Source organism: Perissodus microlepis, chromosome 22, assembly GCF_051167445.1.
Source record: "Perissodus microlepis isolate ML-2025 ecotype Zambia chromosome 22, ASM5116744v1, whole genome shotgun sequence".
Classification (NCBI taxonomy): domain Eukaryota; kingdom Metazoa; phylum Chordata; class Actinopteri; order Cichliformes; family Cichlidae; genus Perissodus; species Perissodus microlepis.
In genome coordinates this window covers 26,376,783-26,398,787 of record NC_140481.1, presented here as the reverse complement: position 1 = coordinate 26,398,787, position 22,005 = coordinate 26,376,783, and the positions used below count along the sequence as shown (strand labels likewise).

At 40.5% G+C, this 22,005-nt stretch overlaps 1 protein-coding gene across 8 annotated transcripts in view; it reads left to right on the top strand.

Annotated features, from left to right (window-relative positions):
* The window catches only part of pleca (plectin a), a 108,118-nt gene that overhangs the window by 40,745 nt on the left and 45,368 nt on the right, over positions 1-22,005 (top strand). The window contains exon 1 of one of the 8 annotated variants that reach the window (XM_084918901.1): positions 16,820-17,544. The exons of 6 other annotated variants lie outside the window; for them this stretch is intronic. In XM_084918901.1, the coding sequence (XP_084775027.1) occupies positions 17,505-17,544 (40 nt within the window). In that variant the 5' untranslated portion in view covers positions 16,820-17,504. Of the gene's footprint in view, positions 1-16,819; positions 17,545-19,568; positions 19,890-22,005 lie in introns of those variants that run through there. One more of the 8 variants, XM_084918896.1, reaches the window with a different exon arrangement.

Here is a 22,005-nt window from a genome sequence, read left to right as displayed (position 1 = left end):
TTCTCCATTTCATTGACTATTTGTCTGGTTTTTAACACAGAAACAAACGTGCTAATTTCCCACAGCTTTCTGTGTAAAGACTAATTGTCCAGCGTGTAAATGCACTGAAACTGTTGCACCATGAATCAGGAAATGGTGCCACTGACTAATTGTTACATCAGGCTGGCACCAGTGTTGTGGGCCACATGATGCACATGGTCTTTGCTGGATTCTTGTAGTTAAATCCCCTTTTTTCCATTTACAATAACAGTAGCAGGCAGTCAGCGTCAGCCATTGTTTTTACTCTATAAAGAGTTATTTACTTTATGTACAAAGGGCTGAAAGACCAGCAGCTGAAAGCCTGTTTGCCAGTTAGACCTGCGGCTGATCTCATCAGCAGATTAAAGGCCTGAGTGTAGATCTTTGTGACTAACGAGAACAGAGACATACAGGAGGTGCTATGTATGGTCAGATAAGATGCTTGCTGACATTGTTATGACAATTTAAGCGACCGTAGCTTCAGTAAGACAGTAGAACATACAATAGGGACATATTTAACAGCTGGAATAAATAGATTTGTGTTGGATAGTTTGATTAGATTAAAAAGTGGGCTGTGCTTCGGTGAACAGATCTGATTTCGTGAGGTTAAAACGCCCTCGCCTTGATTGTCAGACCTGACTACCACATCCAGTTCAGTAATTAAACAGTACGTTGGCTCTCTTTGGCCAAATTTGTCAAGTAAAATAACGTCATCATTGAGTTGTTATTAAAGACCTATATGATATAGATAGGAATCTGTAATTTAGGGATGAAGAAGTATTCCCCTTTGATTTGCTTACTCATTTTCCTACAGTTTCCCGTGCATGTGTATATCCGGTCATGCTCTGTTTCATATCTGCAGATATCTGCAAAAGATCACAGATTTCCTCTTGCTACTGCACTTTCTGTGAAGGGTATAAATGAGGGGCTGTCATCGGTGGGACAGAGAAGAGAAGGAACGCTGTTTGAAATATTAGTTACTCATAAGTTTACATCCAGGTTTCTATACAGCTTCATTTATTCACGGTGTATTTTTGTTTCTGCACACATCCTGTCTATATTTTATGGATAGAGGGCTCATATATAGCTGTCTTAGTCTCAGTAGCTCAAAAAAGCTTCAGCTGATATCTGAGCTGCAGGAATTAGTCGATAACTATATTCAAGGTTTCTCTCTCTGCAGCCAGAGTTAAGATTCACTGCAGATGTGAAGACTAGGCTTGTTGCACAAAGCATTCCCCCTACACTCTGTGCACAGACATATATAAAACATGAAATCTTTGAGATTGGCTAAACATATGTCAGTATTCAGAATTTGTACTTAAGGTTTTCTGCTTTCTTTTGTCAGAAAAATCTACACATCAGCCAAAATGCCATCTTAAAACTATCAGCTACTGTTTGGAACCAGTTTAACTTTGGGTAATTAATAAAAGATAAAATTAGATGTATTTGGACTGTAAAGAAAGGATGTCTTGTCTTGTATATCAAATACACTGGAAACTAGCTACACTAGCTGTTCCCAGAATGGCAGAACGGTGTCCTTCAGCTCATTGTTTTGGATTGGCAACCTGCAAGTTTACTGTTTTGGTTCATTGACAGAAATTTCAGCAGAAGCTGCACCTCTTTTTTTTAGTGAAAAAGCTCTGATAAATCCATCATACAATTCTTTCCCAGTTTCAGATCGTAGCACTAAAGGGGTTGACGGTCAGTACTGAGCTAAAAGAAAGTAAATATCTGCATTACATTCAACAGGTCGTCAACTGTTTGCTAACAAGTTTGTTCTTGGAACTCTGTGGCATCAGCTCATCCCTTTTTAAGTCCACTGTTGGGTTCATCCAGCCTTATGTTGTGGGTCCAAGTGGGGCCTCTCTACAAACATGACATGTCTTGATCTGTGGAAGATGACCTGCTTCACGAAGGCCTTGTGCTAAACTAACGAACACAACAATACTTAGTTACAGGTGACTTTGTATCACAGGTCTGTGGAACCACGATCCGGGTATACCTCCGTCTTTTGTGCTGTGGTTTTGATTTACAGGTTTCTGGCTTTTCTATAGAGGTCGAAAACAAACAGAGCTGATGACTGGATTAATGACTGGAACACAAACAAGAACTATTATTTCCAATTCACGTTTTATCTGAATGATCTTTACACATCAACACACATGACAGAACTGTCTAATAAAAAAAGTTCAATCACAAAATGAACACAAATCTTGTTCAGCTATTGTAAAATGTAATCACCCAAATTTCAGCTTTTCTTAAATAACAAGTAGTTCCAGTTAGAAACATTAGCTGACCCACATTAGTGCAATTAAACAGAGGCAGTGTAGCCCCCTAATGGGGTCCTGTGTACTGAAGAGTGCTGGAGCTGTCAGCGAGGCTGTCAGTCATGCTGGTTGATAACTCTGGAAACGGTCCCCGCGAGTGCCCCCCTGAGTTGGCCAATGAGATTGCTTAATCCCATTAACCTTGGGTTTCCTGTAATTCAGAAGAGCAACTGCCTCCATAATTTGACACATCCTGTCTAATCATCCAATCCTTCCTCTAATCCCACTCTCAGTGGAGCGTAATTACATTCTTTATGCTTTGTTTTGTTAGGGAAAGGGGATTCAGCAGGGAAATTGAAACGAGGTGACTTCTGTGCCACTTGTAAGACGGAGGGTTCACACGGCTAAGTTTCTTTCCCTAAAGTGGCCAGGAGGGGGCACTGTTAGTGCAGCTGCTGCGGCCTTAATGAGGCTATTGAGACGTCTGTTGTTAACATAGTTATTGCTATGAGATTGAATTTTATTTCTCTTTGATTCTGCATGTCTGCACATTAATCTCTACCTGAAGCACGTTCTCCTGTAGCTCCATAAAAAACTGTAAAAGCACTTTGACTTGTTTGTTGATTCTTAAGATTTAAATTGTAATAAAAAAATATAAAGGATTGAGTTTTAGAAATGGGAGAGAGTCTGGAGGTAAGGTGAATTTCTCTAACTGTGTTTTTGTTTTTTTTGCTTTTTTTCCTCTCTTTCTAGGTAAGTTGCTGCTCCTGCCTTTTGTAACTTTGTGGGCTCCCAGGTGACAATAGGAGGCTGTCAGGTGTCACAGGACAGGTGAGCGCCTCCTGCTTGTGCATCAGATCAAACTGATGCCTGATCTTTCTTTCCTTGTTTCTTACTCTAAAGTATCTTTTCATTTCTGTTAATGCAGGGGCATAATTAGACAAGCGAGTTTTGTATTTCGTTACAGTATGCAACTGTTCATTCCTCACTCCTTTGTGTGTGACAGTCTTCAAGTGAATGCTGCTTTTTATTTGGTATAATAGTCACTGGTACAACAGTGCTGTTGTTGTTTGTGGCACGAAGAGCTGCAGGCTGTTTGCCATCATGTCTTCTGTACTCTTTCTTCTGATGCCAAGCCAAGTGAGTAAACTGGATCTGCAGCTTGAGGCCTTGTCTCGCTTTCCTTTTGCACTTTTATATCTCTGTCTTGTATCTTGTCTCAATCTCAATTTGCATCTCGCAATTATTTTAATATTCCGATATTTCTTGGGTCAATTTCTTGGTTTTGGTCAACAAGCAATTCCCAAATGTAAATATATTCAAGTTACAAGAGCATAAATTACTACTCCTTGAATTTCTTTCTTTGTATACATGCACACACTATATTTTGCAAGTGTAAGAGTGGGCTGTATTCAAGGATCAGGGTGAAATCATATCCCTCCCACTGACATTTAACTTTGTCAGTAATTGTAAGTTTTAAAGCCCTCGAGCTTGGTGCCGTTTCCAGAAGTTGCCTGGCATGAGACGACGTTATAAAAGCTACTGAGGCTGTTTGTCCGCCAACCCTCACCGCAGGCAAAGCAGCCAGCAACAGCCAGCAAGGCGCCCTGCTGTATGAAAAGCCCTGTGAGACCCCTTCACTGCCACTTTCTACAAAGCAGATAACAGTTACTATCATGCTTATTTTTTTCCTCTCGTGGGAGTGACAGTCTGGGAGTGATCTAGAAAAGGCCTGAGGAGGTGGGAATGTGGACGGGATCTGGACAGAGTGGAGGTGAAGCCCCAGTCACACCGTGTCAGGGCTGAGTTTATGAGGAGGCCGAGCTGATTTATAGGACTCCTCTAATGGCACTGAACACACATCATGCTGACGTGTTGCTTCGGGGGTTTCCTGAGAGCGATGTCTTGTCAAAGTGCTTTTAAGTTTTGTTCTTGCTCGCTTGGTAGTAAACAAAACACTATTGTGGGACCATGGTGGATCTATCACCCATTACCATAAATCACCTTGGTGGGTAACATCCCCACAGTGACTACATTTTTGGACTTCTTCAGCTGGTAGTTAGTTGGACCTGCCTGAGAAGTTTGAGAGTAAGGGTCTTTTAATAAGCCATGACTGAATATCTAACAATAAGAAACACAGGAGCTGTCTGATTGAAGCCCTGCAGCCTCCATGGAGAGAAAGTCAGTGAAGCGTGACTGTGTGCTGGTGTCAACATAGAGGCCAGTGGAAATCGGCACACCTGGCTTTATACTGGACATGGTCCAATGACTTCCTTTGGTGTTGATATGCACACTGAAAAATGTTTTGGTGAATTTACTCAACGCACCAAAGAAAATCATCTAAGTCTTTGTTTAGTGAGCAAAATATACATAATTAACATAGCTTTTAATATGACACACTGTCACAAACTGTGCTTTTCACACACAATATCAAGCACATGTGAAATATACATTGGTTTTCTCGCTGATTTAATCCCTCAACCCCTTAACTCAGCCCTCAACTTGATGATTTTCAAAAACTGTTTGCATTTTATTATCAGCCGTCCCATTATTGCTCAGTACCCTTCCGCAAAAACCAGAAGCAACAACAGTACTTACAAACATGGCTGAAGAAATCTCAGAGTCTAACACTGATTTTGCTTCGGAGACCTGGGACTTGAGGAAAGGGTTTTTCCACATCCAGTTATGTGAGCACAATTCAAGGAATTTTAGTGTTTCAGCTCCTCGTCTCGTCGTGTTGTCTCCTTCAACATAATGTCCAATGTCTCCACCCTTCTTGATGAAGACATAAATATGCTCGGTGGTCTTATTATATTCTCCGTATTTAATTTAACTTTTAAAGCACACTTTAAATGAGATTAAACATGTGAGTGAGAGGAACGTTTAATCTCCATATTTTTATGGAAGGCTGTGTAAATTAAGGATTAAAATAATCTGGAATGATTTTTATCATAAAAAGAGAATAAATGCAGGTCAGCCACATTTTAACTGTTTGCCACTTGATTAATTTAATCTTTGTGGTTTTGTTGGCATAATTTAGCTCTTTTAAAATTACAAAGTCCTTTCATTGCAAAGCAAAGCATCTACATCAGTCAACCACAACACTGACAGATTCAAAAGAGCCAAAGAAATGCAGTGTTATTCCCTTGAATTATGACATATAATACCAGGGATGGTGTTAATTAAATTTTAGGTTCAGTTATAATTTTAGCTTTCACAGACTGTTAAAATAAGATATTATTAAAATAAGTTATTATCCTCTTTTGGTGCTTGGCCTATTATTCTCTAAAAGTTCAAATTCACTTCCCATCAGGGTGTCGCACTGAGTTCACGCTTATTTAGTTCATGTTCATGAAAATTTATGTAATTAAAAGACACATTTTACCTCTTTTTTTCTAATTATAATTTTTGTCACGATAAAGCACCTTGCAGGTCATCCTGCTGAAAACTGGTGCAGACTCCTAAAAACGGCTCCCCGACAGAACAATGCTCCCGACCACGCCCGAAAAACAGCTCAGGGAGAGCTTGAGGAACACAACAAAGAGCACAGTGTTGATGCTGCCTCCACACCCTCCAAGATTTTCATCCGAGAGTAAACCAGATACTCAGAGACCCCACTCTGCACCACATCAGATCTGTGTCCAGCTCTTTGATTGCACAAGGGGGTCCTGCACAGTATTTGTTTCTTTAACAAGGACGGTCAAAGTTATAGACATAAATATAAAATGCAAACATACCACATTTAATTGAAGGTGATAATTTAGACCTGTAGTCCCAATGCAGATCAGATAAATATATGCAGGTGAAAATATGCAGCTAATACATTACTTAAAAAACTAACATAATTAATTGTTTGAGATGTGCCTGAAGGGTTCGATCAATACACTGTCCCCTAATTATAACTGGTGAGGAGTGTTTGTTTACTCCCCTTTCCTGAGAACTTGTGGGTGATCTGTGTATAATCAGCTGGGATTCTCAGCAGTTTAAGTGCATTCCAGTGGTGAGCCAGTATCAAGGCAAAAGAAAAGAATACCAGAGAATTAAACTTGTCTCACAGCTTTTACGCAGTAATCTTGATCGGTATGTTCAGTATGTTTTGAACAGTTCCTTCCTCGACAGTAAATCAATTAAAATGATATTTAGTGGTGATCCAGAGTTATGAGGAGGTCCGTCGATCCATGTTGGAGGCAAACGGAGCCTGTGGGCTCAGCAACAGGTTATATTTTAGGGGAGTATTCCTTTGAAATGCTCGAGTTGAGTTTCTTGGTTGGTGTGTGCGTGAATGGTAACGGAGCAACTCCAAAATAATGTCAAAACCAGAGTTTCTTTTGATGTTTTTATCACCTGAAACTTTTGGATCAGGTTGTGTGGTGAGCAGGAGAAGCTCTCAACATCTGGACGAGTGTGTCTGTTTCTTATTGTTGCCAGTAGCGATGCTATTGCCTCTGACCTCTGTTCTGGCCTTGTACTCTATGTACTCATATTTCTTTGGTGCGTCATGTTACTGTGGCTGCAGGCATTCCTGGCCAGCCACGCCCTGCCATGGGTTTTGATGACTCATTGCAGTGGTCACTCACACACACACACACATTCACATTTCCGTTGTTACGCTGTGGTTCCTCTTAATCATATGATGCTCCTATCTGATTTGGCGAAGTCTGGCGTTCATCCATTTTCTACTTTCCAAGTCGTCCATTTTAGGTTCAGGATTTTTCAAACCACCTTTGCGCTGAGCTGCTTCATTCCTTTCTGTGTTGCCTCAGACTGGCTCAGAGGTCCATTAGTTTCTAACAGCATCAGCCATTTTTTTTTTCAGATGGTTTGTGATCCAAAGCTTTTATGCTGTGAACAGTATTTATAGTGGTTTGTGCATTACCAATAAAAACCTGTAGTCTAATAAGTTTGGCTTGACATTGTGATCCTTTAAAGCCAAATGAAAAACAATGCATTGATGCTGTTATCCATTTTGTGTTAATCAGTGATAAATAGGCTTTTCAAATATTTGAATAGTTGCTACATTTTTCTAAAACTCACATACTTTATGTAACCATTTCTTGTCTTAATTACATATTTATCCACATTTACCTGTGCATGGTAGGATAAAGCACGCTACTATCAGCACTGACAAGTTTTTTGCTAAAACAAACACCAGCAACAACACAATAATGTTCTGCTCTAAGGCTTTGGTCACATAAAGTGTGTTCAGATTAGAGATTAGATGCTACTGATCAAACATGAGAAACATAAAGCTACAGCCATCAAAAATGGCTCAGGAAAAAAATAAGGCCTTGCCAAGTAAAGCTAACATGTCACAAGTCTGCCACAGCGCTGCACAGTCAGTAGTTTCCAATAACCATTAAATGCTTGAACTACCCTGATACCACTCATCAGCCTGCAGACCTGTTTGAGTGTCAGCGATCTTCCTCTTGTTTGTTCGTCTTCTGCAGTAGAACAGGATGCTGCAGCATCTCACTCAAGGACAGTTTGACATTATCAAGGTGTGAAGTCAGGAAAGCTTGAATAGCCTCGTTGGCTGCCCTCAACTTAGCTGTCTGCTCATATACAGAGATATATAATTAGTGTCAGCCCCAGGTAGGCGTAAATCAAGTAGTCATACACATTTAAGGGTGTCTAAAAGCTGTGAAAAAGTAGCTTTCTCTCTTTTATTAGCTAAGAGAACAGAAAAGTGGACAGTGGTGAGCAACAGCCCGATCATGTCTAAATTTATTTCAAACCCACGCTCTGCAACATGTATCTAATACACGTATCTAATAAACATTGAGAAGTTCAGTATATTTAGATGGTGCAATGACTCACAGGCTGTGACACAAGGCTGCGTTTCCTCTGCTGTTTGTTTACAGGCTACATCCTTCTTGGTGCTGTCATGATAACAGCATAAAGACACTTCATACAAACAAACTCCTGCTGCCACAAGCAGCTCTCTCTTTCGCCTTTGATTAAAACAATTTCATTGCAGTGGGCACCTTTGACCTGGCCAGTGTTTTGGAGCTCCATTTATAGCTTCATTCTTTCACTTTGGTTGTTTTTCTTCTGGGACAGGCCCAAATCACACAGTGTTTATTCAGCTTAACAGGGACTTGTTACTGCAGCAGAGACATGGCTCCGTATGAAATTAATTAACTCCTTGTTGAGCACTGATAAAAATGCTTATGAGAAATTCTGCTTTCTCCTATGTGCATTTTTTAATGATGCTATCCGGGTAACAAGCATATACTTCCATGATGTTAAAATCAGATTTGTCAACATTAACCATCCATCAGTTCCCAAAAAACCTCTAGCTGTATTTTTGGTTTATATGGGATGTTTTAATTAATACATAATCAAAAAGCAATATATTAAATAGCCAACTGGATTTAAGTTTCCTTTTTCGAATACATTTAAACTAAACCATACTAAACTAAACTTAATATGCATTGTAGAGATTCCATCTCTAAAATTAGTATGAAACTGCTACAAGCTTTGTTGGCAATGCTTATCTTATTACTCTGTTTAGTTTAATTTTAGGTTTTTCACTCATATTTGTGAGTGGGCTGATGTGTAAGGGTAGAGATGTCCATATAAAGGTTCCATTATATGGAGTTTCCAGCAAATTTTAAATCCATGAGTCATTCTGCTAAAAGTTGACACTGTATCCATCTGCCTTGGGAAAAAATGTGCCTTTTAAATCACTAAAAGATTTTTGCATTCGTTTTACATGAGGTGGACAGATGTAAGTACTAACTCCAGAAGCACAGATGGAACAGAGAATAAGACGGATGACGCCTTTAATGCATACATTAGCTAGAGGAATTTGGCCTCCATTGCACTGCAGACAGTTCAGTTTGCAGAATGTCTTCAGGACTTAACTGAACACCGTGTCAGGAACATGTTTTAAGTGCAATAGTTGCAGAATTTATCACCACACGTGTGTGTGAACTGTTTCAGCAATAGTCCTCCCAGCATTTTCCCACTGCTCCATTACCAAATGTCAAAATGCAGACTTGAATTTAACGACTTGGAAGACAACCATACAGCTTAAACGACTCGCTATAAAGTACGCACTGGAATGCGGAGAGCATTTATCTGCCAGTAGAGTTGAATAGGTTTATTTTAAAGCACCCAGTGTCACTTTGAGTTGTCTTCATTCCCTCGACCTCGGCCATCGCCACCATGGCAATGAGCTTTCATCATGACTTGGAGAGAGCAACAATAAACATCTACATTATTTATATCCAGACAAAGGTTGAGGATGCATATATTTTTTATTTTTCCCATCAGGCTGTTTTTAATAAGATTGACTGGAGATCGTCAATCTCTAGATTGCATTTAAGAAAGGCTACAACTGAAGCTGTTAGAGGTGTGATGCAGGTGCAGACAGCTTCACTTCACTCCATCTATGATTCCGTGTTTGAAAACCAAACAAAACCTCTATTGTTGCCGCCAGTGTGTTTGATATAGAGCCACGGACAGGTAATGGAGAACACATGGCGGTTAAGTCTCTGCATCCAGTGAACCAACACAGTCCTCAAGTTTTTTTGATGAATCCCAAGACCACTAAATTCTTGCGCTGTGAGAGGCCTGTTTTCTTTTACCAGAAGAGTTCTTACCAGCTGTGCCATGCAGCAAGAATTTCTGTGCTAGCAAAAAGATTGTGATTCATTCTTCCAGACATCTTCACTTAACGCTTCAGTATATCATTTCTAGTTCTATGACAGCCTATCGAAATATGATGGAACTGGCAGGAGATCATTTGCCGGGTATGATCTGCAGTGGAGCCTCATCTGGCGCAAAAGTTATTTGCGCTGATTGTTGCCATGCCCCAAAAGGGCGGGGTTATATCCATCTCCAGAATTCTGATTTATCGGTGGCAGTGTTTATGTGACTGCATAATGTTGAAATAGTTTAATACTGTTTGCCCCAGACCTGCTAGAGGGAGTCATCTTCCCTCTCCTGCATGCTCTTACTCCAAGCGACTTCTTATGAAACATTGCTCCCAGTAGAGCAATCAAGTTTCTTGACAAATGGGTTTGACATAAACAGGCAAAAGCTGATTTTCATTAAGCAGATTATAAAATTGATTGTTTGGAAAAATAATTAAAAAGCTTGAACCTCTGTATTTATTTCAACACTTCACCCTAATAGGTTTTCTGTTCAGAGATTTTAATGTGATCAGCAGATATGTGCTCCTATATTCATTATTATTAAATGACTGTTAAATGTTGCAGCTGTCAGAGAGAAGAGGGAAAATTAGGAAGAATTAGGGAAAATCACCATCTCCTGCAGACTTTTTCCAAACCTCCTGTTTGTATTTTTAGCTCCACTGGCAGCTGTTGTTACCCTGGACTCTTATAACTGCTGTTCAGTCTCATTTGGTCTCAGAGGAGGTTGAGTAACATGGACCTAAACACAGGCACAATTGTCTTTTCTTATGGGGAAATCCACGACTTGATGGCTTTTCCATTTAGGTTTGCAGAATTGGCTGGCCGGAGATGTGGGCTATGAGTGAGGAAAGGAAAGCATGGAGACCAAAGATTATACACTGTTTGTACTTAATGTTTGACATTTAGGTTTGGTGTCTTTGAACAGCACTGAAGAACCTTTGGAAAACATTAGTGACTATGACTGTATATTATATTGGGCAAATTCAGTAGTTTAGAATACAAAGAGAGCCTTTCATTCTGGAACCTTGTATTTCGTCAAAGTGACATTTTCAAAACCTCTTGCCTTTAAAAACGCATGCCGATGATTCGCCACAGCTGTCCCTGTTTTGCACAGCATTGTATGCATGGTTATTATCCCCTCAGGCCTGTTAGGTGTTGGTTGAGTCATCCCTGCCCCATATCAGATGTTTTAGCTGTCAGCTTGTTTTTTCCTGTTATCTGTTATCTACACATCTGTTTGAATGTTAAAGTCTCATTTCATTCATGCATGTAACACGGTATGTGTACTATTCTGCAGTATGTCTGTCTTACAGATGATTGGATTACCACCCATCACCGATAATTGTTGTATCCCTGTGAATCTCAGATTATAGATGTTATTTCAGGTGTATTACTTCTAATATCTGATGCTGTCTGTGTTAGAGTGCTGCACATTTTAAATCACCATCCTTTTACTGAAAATCTTCCCTGCAGTTATTTGTCTAAATGACTCTGAGGTATGCTAAAAAGCAGAATGTAATGTCTGGCTTTTTTGGTTTTAATTATTTAGTTATTGCCAGGCTCCGTTTGGACTGTAGTCAACATACCACTAGCTCATTACAGTTACTCCAATCCTGCATTATTAAGACATTCAGTAAGTCCTGCAGTGACTTTACAAAAACTATTTTTATTGTTTTTGTCTCCAGTGCTGTTGGTAAACTCTTGTTGTTGTTCTCACCTGAGGCTGGTGAGGAAGGATTAAGATGACAACCTAGTGATGGTGAATTTGTGTGTGATGCACAGTTTTCTACACCATCAGCTCATATATGAAATAACTAATAGTACTAAAACTGGTTCACGTTAAGTAACTAGACATGAATAATATCTTGCATTTTAAATATTTATTTCATGATTATATATTGTCATACACTGTCTGATTTGTGCATAGATTTTGATGGATTTTTAGCAAAGAAAGAATTAATTGATTGCTGTTTTTAGATATAAAACCCACACTGTTTTTGCACTTTGTGTTGAAAGCTGGCTAAGGTAGCAGGGGTTTTGTAGCAGCGGCACTGCCCATTACCCACACAAGGTCCAAACCTCCTTTTCTCGTCTCTGTTTGGATCCTTTTGGTTTCTGTTTGCATCCTGTGTGCGCACACCCCTTTAGATTCTCCTCCTCTCTTCCCTCTCGCCTCTCATCCACACTGTTTCTGTTTCGACTGGGGACTGAGAAGGTAGGAGGGGTTCTGAGCATCGCTGTTTCTTCCTTGCTGACTCATGATGACAACTGGGTAGATAAATGCTTCATCAAAGTGAATCCAAAATTATGTAGAATTAAGAATTTTTAACAGGTCTTCTTTGTGATATGTTTCTCCATGCAAATACTGCGCATTGAAGTGCTTATAGTATCTGAAGAAGGAATTCCTTGAGGATCTCAAAGAACACAAAGGAAGACATAATGGTGGCTGGAATGGTAATGCCATTAGCCAATCTGAAAGCAATCTACGAGCTTCTCTTCAAAGATGGCGTCATTGTGGTTAAGAAGGACAGGCGGCCACAGTCCATGCATCCTGATCTCAATGGGGTGAATAACCTAAAGGTGATCCGTGCCGTGGGCTCTCTCAAAACTAAAGGCTACGTCAGGGAGACTTTTGCCTGGAAACATGCCTATTATTATCTCACCAACGAAGGTATCGGGTACCTGCGAGATTACCTGCACCTGCCTCCAGAAATCATGCCTAGAACCCTTCATCGCATTTGTCGCCCTGGATTTTCTGCTCGAGTTCAAAGCGTGAAAGGCCCGAGATCTTCCATTTCAGAACTGAAGGCCAAAGGAAAAACCCAAGAGGGTGTTACGGACAGGCATGTTTACCGTCACAAGAGAGTTGAAGAAGAACAACCTGACAGACTTCCAAAAACCTTCAGAGGCTCCTACCAGATGTCCATTGGTCAGACTAGAGATCAAAACACTACCTTGTTCAAGGTGGACAAAGACCTCTGCAAAGAAAAGGAAAGTCACAGTAAAGTTTTCAATGCTTCTGTTCTCCACCATGAAGACAAAGCCACCAGAGGTCATTACTCAGTCGAGGAGGCCATGCAAGGTTTTCATTCTCCTTCAGTTGTGATAAAGTTTCCAAAAGAAATCCAGACAGTTCAGAAGGTTCCTGGTGTTCCAGTAACAGAGGTCCTGCAGGAATCGTTTAAGAACACATGTGCTGAACCACAAACAGGTTATAAGGAGTCTGGATGTGTTGCTATGGCCAGCATGAAGGTGCAGAAGACTACAACTGAGGAACCTGTAAAAGAACTGATCTTAAATGAGATGAGAAGAGAGACCAAATATCTGTTCTTGGGGGTTCTTGAAGAAGAGGTACCTGCGAGTGAATGCGGTATACAAATGGTAGCAGACCCCCAGACAGTCCCTTTGATGGAAGAGCTTATTGATGATGAAGAGAAAGATGAAGACCTCCATGAGGTTGTCAACTCAGCTCCGTTTGGATCTTCTGCTGACGTTGTGACAGAAGAATACCACAAGAAGTTGCCAGGTGATGTTGAGGAGATGAAACATGTGATGGTTGAAGTTTACAGCCCTGCGGATAAAAGTGAAACATCCAAGTGTGACACTTACAAATCTGTGCAAAATATTCCAGAGGAAAAAACAATGGAATCTGACATTACAGATACAGAGAATGAAAAAGACAGTGAGACAATAGTTTCTGCAGAAGTCATGATTTCTCATGATGCATCTGGAGCCTCCTCCACTGCAACCACTAAAGCAGACCATCCTGTCCCTATAGTCCCACCAGTTTACCCAGCTCTGAAGATCCCTCTGCTTCAGGTAGACTGTACCACTCTCACAGAAGAACCTGAAAAAGGTAAAGATGCTCAGAAGACCGGGCCTGACTTCCCTGAAGGTTTGAGCTTCTTCTAACTCCTCCTCCCGTTTCTTCCTCTTTCATTTGCAGTAAAGGCTATCTTGGTGTTGCTATGGCTGCTGGCTCTGTTTATGTGGATGAAGCAGAGATAATTTAATCTCGTCTCTTATTGATACAAATAATGGTCCTGTCATTTTTCATATAGCTAAATAACAACAGACTGTCAATTAGGTGTCATTTTACAGATGCAGATTGTGTCAACCAGTGGCCCACTTACACAGACAAGCTTTGTCTAAATGTGAATCATGCACATGTTTGCATACTGTATGTTAGTGAGGGTACAGTTATATTTTTAAAATGCATTAGTCCTCATTTTGTTTACTGTCACACATCTGCTTACGGGACTCACAGTAACTAAAACTCGAACTGTAGAAACATTAGAATTTATAACAAATAAGAAAATAATGTGACTTTTATCCAACACTGATTATTGAGACACCTTGTAGATCATTCGTTTTATGTGGCCTGTGATGCTTTACCTCTGCTAGTCTTCTTAACTGGAAGCACATATAACTCTTTCTTTGAGATGTTTCGAGGGTTAAAAACAAGCAAAAAGCAAAGATAACATATGAACCTTCTACATGTTCAAACTGCATCTGTCAAGCAGATTATTACTGTCGTATGTTCAGCAGAACAGGCAGTTTTGTTCTGCAGTGGTTGTGATCTATACTCAAATGAAAAACAGTGTGTTCAGTTCCCCAAGGAGAACAGCATCAACTACCCATTAATTCAATGAATATTTAATTAACGTCGTGTTATTTCTAAGGTAGCAAAATTATATTTATGTAGCACAGCAGGTACAAACTGCAGCACAACAATAGAGAGATCAAAACTAAACTGAAAGACTCACAAAAGCTCCTGAATTAATGAAAAGATTTTACAACTGATGAAACAAACAAAGGCAACAATTACATGGTAAAAGGGGTAAAGTTGATCATTTTAATTCATTAAAGAAATAGAAATTTAAAAAGATAATTATTAAATTAAAAATGTTTTTAAAAAAACATGTAAATATAAACTAAATAGTAAACTTGAGATAACCAACAAATTAAATTAAGTAAAACAACCAGAATTCAGTTAAAATTATAATTAAGACCAGCAACTACATGACTGACAAACACAACCAAACAAGAATCTTTTAATTTCTTTTACTTATTTATTTTCGTATTTTTGAAGCCTTAAAGATCAAAGAGGTTTCTCTGGTATTGGTGGAAGAACCTGTCAGCCTGTTGAAGCTGGTTCATAGTTTACTGACACGTCTGAGAGATATTGAGCTTCCAGACCAGAGAGATGTCTGCATCGTGTCAACAGACATTAAAATATTCAGATAAACTAAGTCTAACCAGGAGGCAGATACTGTAGTTACCTCTGTGTGGGTGTTATATGGTCAAATCTTCTTCTTTTTTAACTTAAACTCTGGCAAACATGTTGTGGCGTTGTAGGGTATCTACAGGTGTCTAAACACAGTATTCAGTATTAAATCCATGCAAACATTTGTGCTGCTGCATGCGCTACATCAATGTGGCTGATTCATTAATTCTGGCATCTGCTGTTGTGCAGCTGCATGCACTCGTGTGTCCATCTCTCTTCATCTCACAGAACATGCTGCATTTCACACGGCCCCCAAACTAGATATTAATACAGCGCATAAAGACTTATAAAAGATAAATGCTTCTGCAAATCCACATATTGAATTCCCTGGCTCTACCTTTTCAATATGACATCTGCCTGAGAACCTTCCATTGTCGGGCTGATATATGACTCAGCAGAGACTGGAAAAATGTGAGTGCCATTAAACCACACTCAGCTTTTCCTGTCTGTGCCTCCACAAAAAAGGGCGAAGCAGCAAAGCAGTCCAAAACACAGAGTGTGTGGCATTTGCCACCTTTCATCTAACCTCCACTTAGCCCAGCCTGCAATGAACATGAACTCCAACATTTAAAAAGACCATACTGTATTTGAGTGGGTTAGCTGCAGCAGAACACAGAGTGTGTAACCTGCTGACTCCTAATCTAGTGTGTGCTGCATTTTTCATATAATACAGTAAGAAAGAAAAATCATCAAGAAACCTGTTTTGGCTACGACGGAAATGAATTTTTCTAGAGACTTTATGGAGGCTCTGATTCAACACGGCCAAGGTAGGAAGTCTTTTTTATTGTTGGAACAGTTCTGTCTTCTTACCAAAAGGTGTCAGCACAGAAATACTTTATGGCCAGTCTCAGGTTATCTAGCGGACCAAAGAGGATGAAGCAGGTTAGGGTGTGTCTCGCTGCCGCAGATCAGATAACAGCTGAATACTGGCCATTGTGTCTGGGATTAAGTACACAATCTTAAACACAGTGTTTAAGACGTTTTTAAGATTGTTTTCTTAAAAAAAAAATTGCATGTCTACTGTCTAGTTTATTTTGATCCTAAAAGAACTAATGTGTTTTTTTTAAAGATTAGGAGTAAAATTTATTATAGTTCATAACTTTAACATTGAAGACCTTGAGTTAGACACCTCCCACGCTGCCTGCTGGCTGCGTCCGGGATCAAGTTTCCTGGTGTAAAATCCAGAGGGGTGTGGGCTGCAGGATGGCCCCTGACTGGCTGCTTCACCTCTCTCCTCTGCACAAAATGGTCACAGTGAAAAAGAGGCAGACCAGGCAGGGCTCGGGAGTAATGGGCAGCTGAATAGATAACATATCTTAAAATGCACTTTTGCATTCTTTGTCTGTTGGGCTGCAACTAATGATCCGTATCTTTATTGATTAGTTTTAGGCCACATTAATCAATCAAAAAAAGTTCAGAAAAAGTGAAAATGTTGTTTTAAAAGCAGCTTAGAATTAAAGATAATCAACTTTTAATTATATTTAAGCCCAAAAAAGAGCAAAAATGAGAGCTGGTGATTTTTTTTTATTTATTATTTTTTTGACATTTTTGTTGTGACACTTCAAACCTTTTCTGTGCTATTTATATCTGATGTATCATGAACATTTATTTCATTGACTTTATCAGTTGGGCAGAACTTTAAATAGTATACGAACAACATCTTATATCACAATTCTACACAACTACATGATAAGTGTGAAAATATTGTCCAAGAACTGAGCTAATATGTCCAACCTGTGTAGTTTTTGTCTGATCAGATTAAAATGTTCCATCTGTGACTTTAAAACAAAGCCGAGCTATAGTAGCGTAGAGTGATGCACATCCTGTGGATACGGCTGCATAATTGCACTGTTTCCAATAAATCTTTTTTTAACGGCTTTCACAGAGCCGCCTTTGTTATAGCTGGCAAAAGTCACGTTTTCCGTTCTTTGTCTAAATCCTGTAAGAAAAAATGTGAATGTGTCCCTGGGAGTCTTTCTGAAGCCTTGCACATGGATTCCATCCAGCGGCGCTCGCAGAAACCACCACGCATGAGATGCTGTTTCCACTGAGGAAAGCCTCACAAATTAAATCAAACTCGCAGCGCTGTGTAGTTTTTACTTCCCAGCTGTGCCTCTGCTTTTCTCTCTCGCTCTCACTCTTTCCTTTTTTTTTGGGTGCTTTTTCTGCACGCCCCCCCTCGTTTTTATCAGAACATAATGTCATGAGGTCAGCTCTGACTCCTTGGCAGTTCTGCATTTTCTCTAAAAGTTGTGAAGACGCTGAGAGAAGATGGAGTTGTGCTGTTGCTTCTGCCCAGGACCTCCTAACGGTAGGTTTTATTTTTACCAGAATCTTTTTTAGACTCTTTATCAGTGAACTTAAAGATACCAGATCAAGAATAAACTATGCTGAGGTTAATTTCTTGAATTATGCTTGCCATCTGAGGACACTGCCACTCCCAGTATCAGTACTTTAGATTAAAAACATCTCTCACATTCCTCACATTGCTTCGCTAATCTTACCTACGCTGTTATGTGAAAGTTGGGCATTAATATCGGAGGCTTTTTAAGTGAAATTCTAAGAACTTCTGAATTAATTAAATGTGTAACTTTGTGGATTTTGGCTATATTGCTTTCGCGGGAGTATGTAGAATGTGTATCACAATATGGGAATCATTGAGCGAGTGCATACCATGTGAGAAGAGGGGGAGTGGGCTGGCTCCTCCCATGAGGGAGTGGTGAAATGAATTTATTCCAGACGTCTCTACTGCTCCCCTGGATTTATTCCTTTTGCTCAATCCTCACTGTAACTAATTGCCAAATTGCGGTGCCAGTTTCTAAGGCTTTGGGGATTTGGTTGACATTTTCAAACAAGGATCATATAAGGTCTCTCCCCAAATCAACTGCCAGCACTTTAGACTAACAACACCCACTTTTTCTTCTACACTTTTGCTTCTGGTCTTTGTGCCTAAACATAGCTTCTTTTTTTGTTTTAAATTTAGTGCAAACTATATTGTATAAGACTATTCTGTATTCCCTTCTTTATATAGCATGACACAGTGCTAACACTAAAGACAGCACGAGGTCGAGGCCGTCTCGACTATTTTTGCTTTCTCTATGGTGGCTGTTGGTGTGTGGCATCGTGTCGCTGTAGATGTGTGAGGGTGACACTCGTCTTGGTGTTGGGTTTCTGCACCACAGCTGATGTTCTTTTCATTTGTTCTGACAACAGAGACCTTGGCAGCGATGCTGTTTTGCCTCAAGCAATATTTAATTTTTTAAACAGTGATGCAAACAGGTGATGTGTGCGTATTTCTGCAGGTGCAGTTAGTGTTTCACAACTCTGTGTTTCAAGTTAGGCTGGTGAGGAGCAGCTCCCACAGAGGAATTTCATTGTGATCATTTGGTGACATAGAACTGTTTTAATAAAGCTGATTGACAGGTTTGAAAATGATTGAGCTTAAAGCGGCGTCCTTAAAAGGCATTCAGTCTGGTTCCAGAGGACATCTTCCCTCGAGGCTTTTCTCTGTTTTAACAACAGAGCCAGGGTAAGATGGAGAAAAATGAAAAACACTTTAGGATTTAGAGCTAACAATGCAGCTGGCAGTTCAGAGATGCTGAAACGGTTGGTTGTAAAACAGGATCCAGTTTAATCAGGCTCTAGGAAGCTTATACACACTGGTTGGGCTGTCCAAGCATAAGGAAGCTATTAGAATTACGGGAAAATTGTGAAGTTACATAAGGAGAATGAATTGATAGGGAGCGGATGATTATGTGATGAGGGAAAATAAAATTGGGAGGCATGGCTTCAGTATAAATATTTGGAAAAGGCGGAAGGGGTTGGCCTGCGACTGTGACTAGTAAACCGCGATGGAAAATGGGCTTCAGTCAGTAAAAGAAAACTTATGGTGTGAATCAGTTGGAAACTTTGACTCCAGCTCACAGTGGATGTCCCTTAGTTTGCCTCTTATCAAGGCTGACCCGACTGAGCGTGCTCTGTGTGTGCTTGTCACACAAAACAGCCTCATATATTATTAACTCCTGCAGATAGTCTGCAGCTGGCAAGGAAAGCAGAGAGCAAGTTTCTGTAGGGCAAAACCAGTGGAGTTATTTGATCTGTGGACAAAGAGGACAAAACTTATTTTTAACAGCGTCAGGGCTCCTCGTGCTGCCAGAGTTACAGCTTTTACTTTTACTTTTAAAAGAAGTGCAACTTTAAATGACTTAAACGTGAATATATGAGAAACAGAGAGAGGAATTGTAAAAGTGCAGAGGAAAAAGGGGGAGGGAAAGAGTGCCGGAGTGAGAGAGATCAGCCACTTCTGCCAGAGGACTGAGTCACAGAGCAGAGGGAGGTGTGCTCTTTCGGTCTTGTGTCTTGTAAAAGTCGCGGACAACTTAGCTGCAGCGCTCGTTTTAAAGTCCGGGATGACACCACACCCCTAGACGCTCCCCTACTCCTCCCCTTCACTCCCCCCCTCCACCTTACCTTCCAACTCCCCCCTCTGCCGCTACCCTCCCCAACCCTCCCACCTTTCAGAGCCTGGGACTCTCCACTTTGTACCAGGCCCGATGCCGGCAAGCCCCCCTGGAAATGTGTTCCCAGCCCTGGTGGCTGTGGGCCACATCGTTACCTTGATCGTTTTCTGGCAGTGGAGAGTACGCAAGAAGCAAGGTAAGAAAAGCTTGAAAAACTCATCGCTTCAGGGCTTGCGCAGGGAGAGCTGACGGCGAGATCGGCAGATCAAAGATTTTCCTTTGCAGACAGTTTGCTGCCGGCAGTCCTGTTCTGTCGTCTCTACTCTCTCTCGTCCTCTGTGTTTTTGCGGCACACGCTCCTCTCTCTCTCTTCCTCACTGCCCCCCCTCCTTTTTTTCCCCTCACACATCTCGGTTTCCTGTGCTATGGAGATGTTGCGATTAACCCTGTAAATGCTGGCTGGAGGGTGATGACGTCTGAAGAGCTGGAGTATTCTTGTGGAGAATGGGGTTTCGGCTTAGTCAGAGCTCTGACGGGCACTCCTCAGCTTCAGCTTTGCTCCTAAGTTGCAGTTTTTCCCTTCTGAAAACTATTCCATCATTTTTTCCCCCATCTTTGTTAAGATCTGGCTAAAGATCTATGTGTGCGGCTCTCTTAAAGTGACTGGATATAACTTTAATCTCTCCACTTTACAGACCTACCCCAGTTGTGGAGGCTGCTGTATTGTTAAAATGCCGGTTCAACCTGTTTCATCTTGGCACACTGTTGTTGTTAGGTTAACCATATCCTTTTGTTAACCAAGCTTACTGCAAGCATAGAAGAGTTACACGATGTTCAACTAAACTATGCAGCCTGAAGGTTAGTTGCATACTCTTTAATGTCATGACACACTCCTCAGGAAGGCCCACGTTACTGTTGACACAGCTGAACACTGTGGTGGTTGTCAGACACACCCCTGCAGGTTACACACCCTGAGGTGCTTTAAAGAATTTTTGACTGACGGTCTGCAGGTAAAAGAGAGAACAATTGTTGTTTTTTTTATTTTGTTTTGTCTCTCAAATGGGAAACCTGTTTGGCACATTTGGCACCAGGCACTTTAAAACAGCCGTGCACATTTACTGGATAATCTATTTGCACAAAACACATAAAATAGCCTTTACATTAAATCTCTCTTACCTAAATACATTTTAAAAAACAAAACCGTAACATTTTGAAATAGTTGGCTGTTAAAGCTAAATTAGAGCACTACTGTACTATTATCTGACCAGTGCTCTCAGCTGTAAACTACACAATCAGGTTGTAGTTGGGTGGAGGAAGACACGCCTTGAGTAGATAAGAGCAGTTTTCACAACATTCCTCACATTGTTCTGAGCAGATGAATGATTTTCAAAGAATTCTGAAAAGTCTTTCCCCAAAAAGGAAAAGTCCCTGTCCAGAGACTTAATATCCAAAATATGATCAGAACATAAGCAAAACAGGAGAAATTAACAACACATGTATCCTCCTCTCCCTCTGTCTGCGTGACTCGAATGCATGTGGTCTGTAAATTGCACGCAACTGAAGCCGCGATCAAAGGTTGCCAGGAAGTGCCGTTTGACTGGTAAATCGTGTGCCAACACTGCATTGCAAAACTAGGCCATGTATCATCACTAGCTCCTGTCGATATCAAGGTGCTTTGCATTTGGGGAAATCTGCTTTCAGCTCTGTTCTTGCCGCAGTGCAGACAGTAAGAGCTGCACATCAGGTGTGGTCGTATTCCCTCTTTATAGCATATCTCTGGCGGCAGCGAGATCAATATCAGGCTGTCTGTTCATTGTTTACATTACAGATTCAGTCATTCAAGTCAAACATTTCGATTTAAGGACACAACCCGAGTCCACTTGTGTAAGTTGAACTGTAGTTTGCTGGAACACCAAGGTGCCTTTGACACAGGGGGAAGGTGGAAGTAGGTAAAAGGGACTTTACCCAGAGCCAGGTTTAAAAAAAGCTCCGTGCCACAGATGGTGACTGACTAATGGTAGTAAACTCGACACTGAGGACGGTGGCCTGCGTATCCTGGATACAGTCATAACAAACGATCATTTAGATCCTCGGGACTTTAGAAGAATCTAAGTCCTGCTTCATTAGAGGCTCCTGCTCATTTTGATCTGTTCTTTATGATCATTTAATGCCCTTCCCTGTTATTTTTGACTGCATTTTTTTTAAACTTTGAGATTTCCTCTAATTGTTTTGTGCAAAGGTCTTTTTAAGACTCTCAAGATTAGGAAACTGCATTCCCATCACAATAAAAGTCCTTAACAATATTGTCTAAT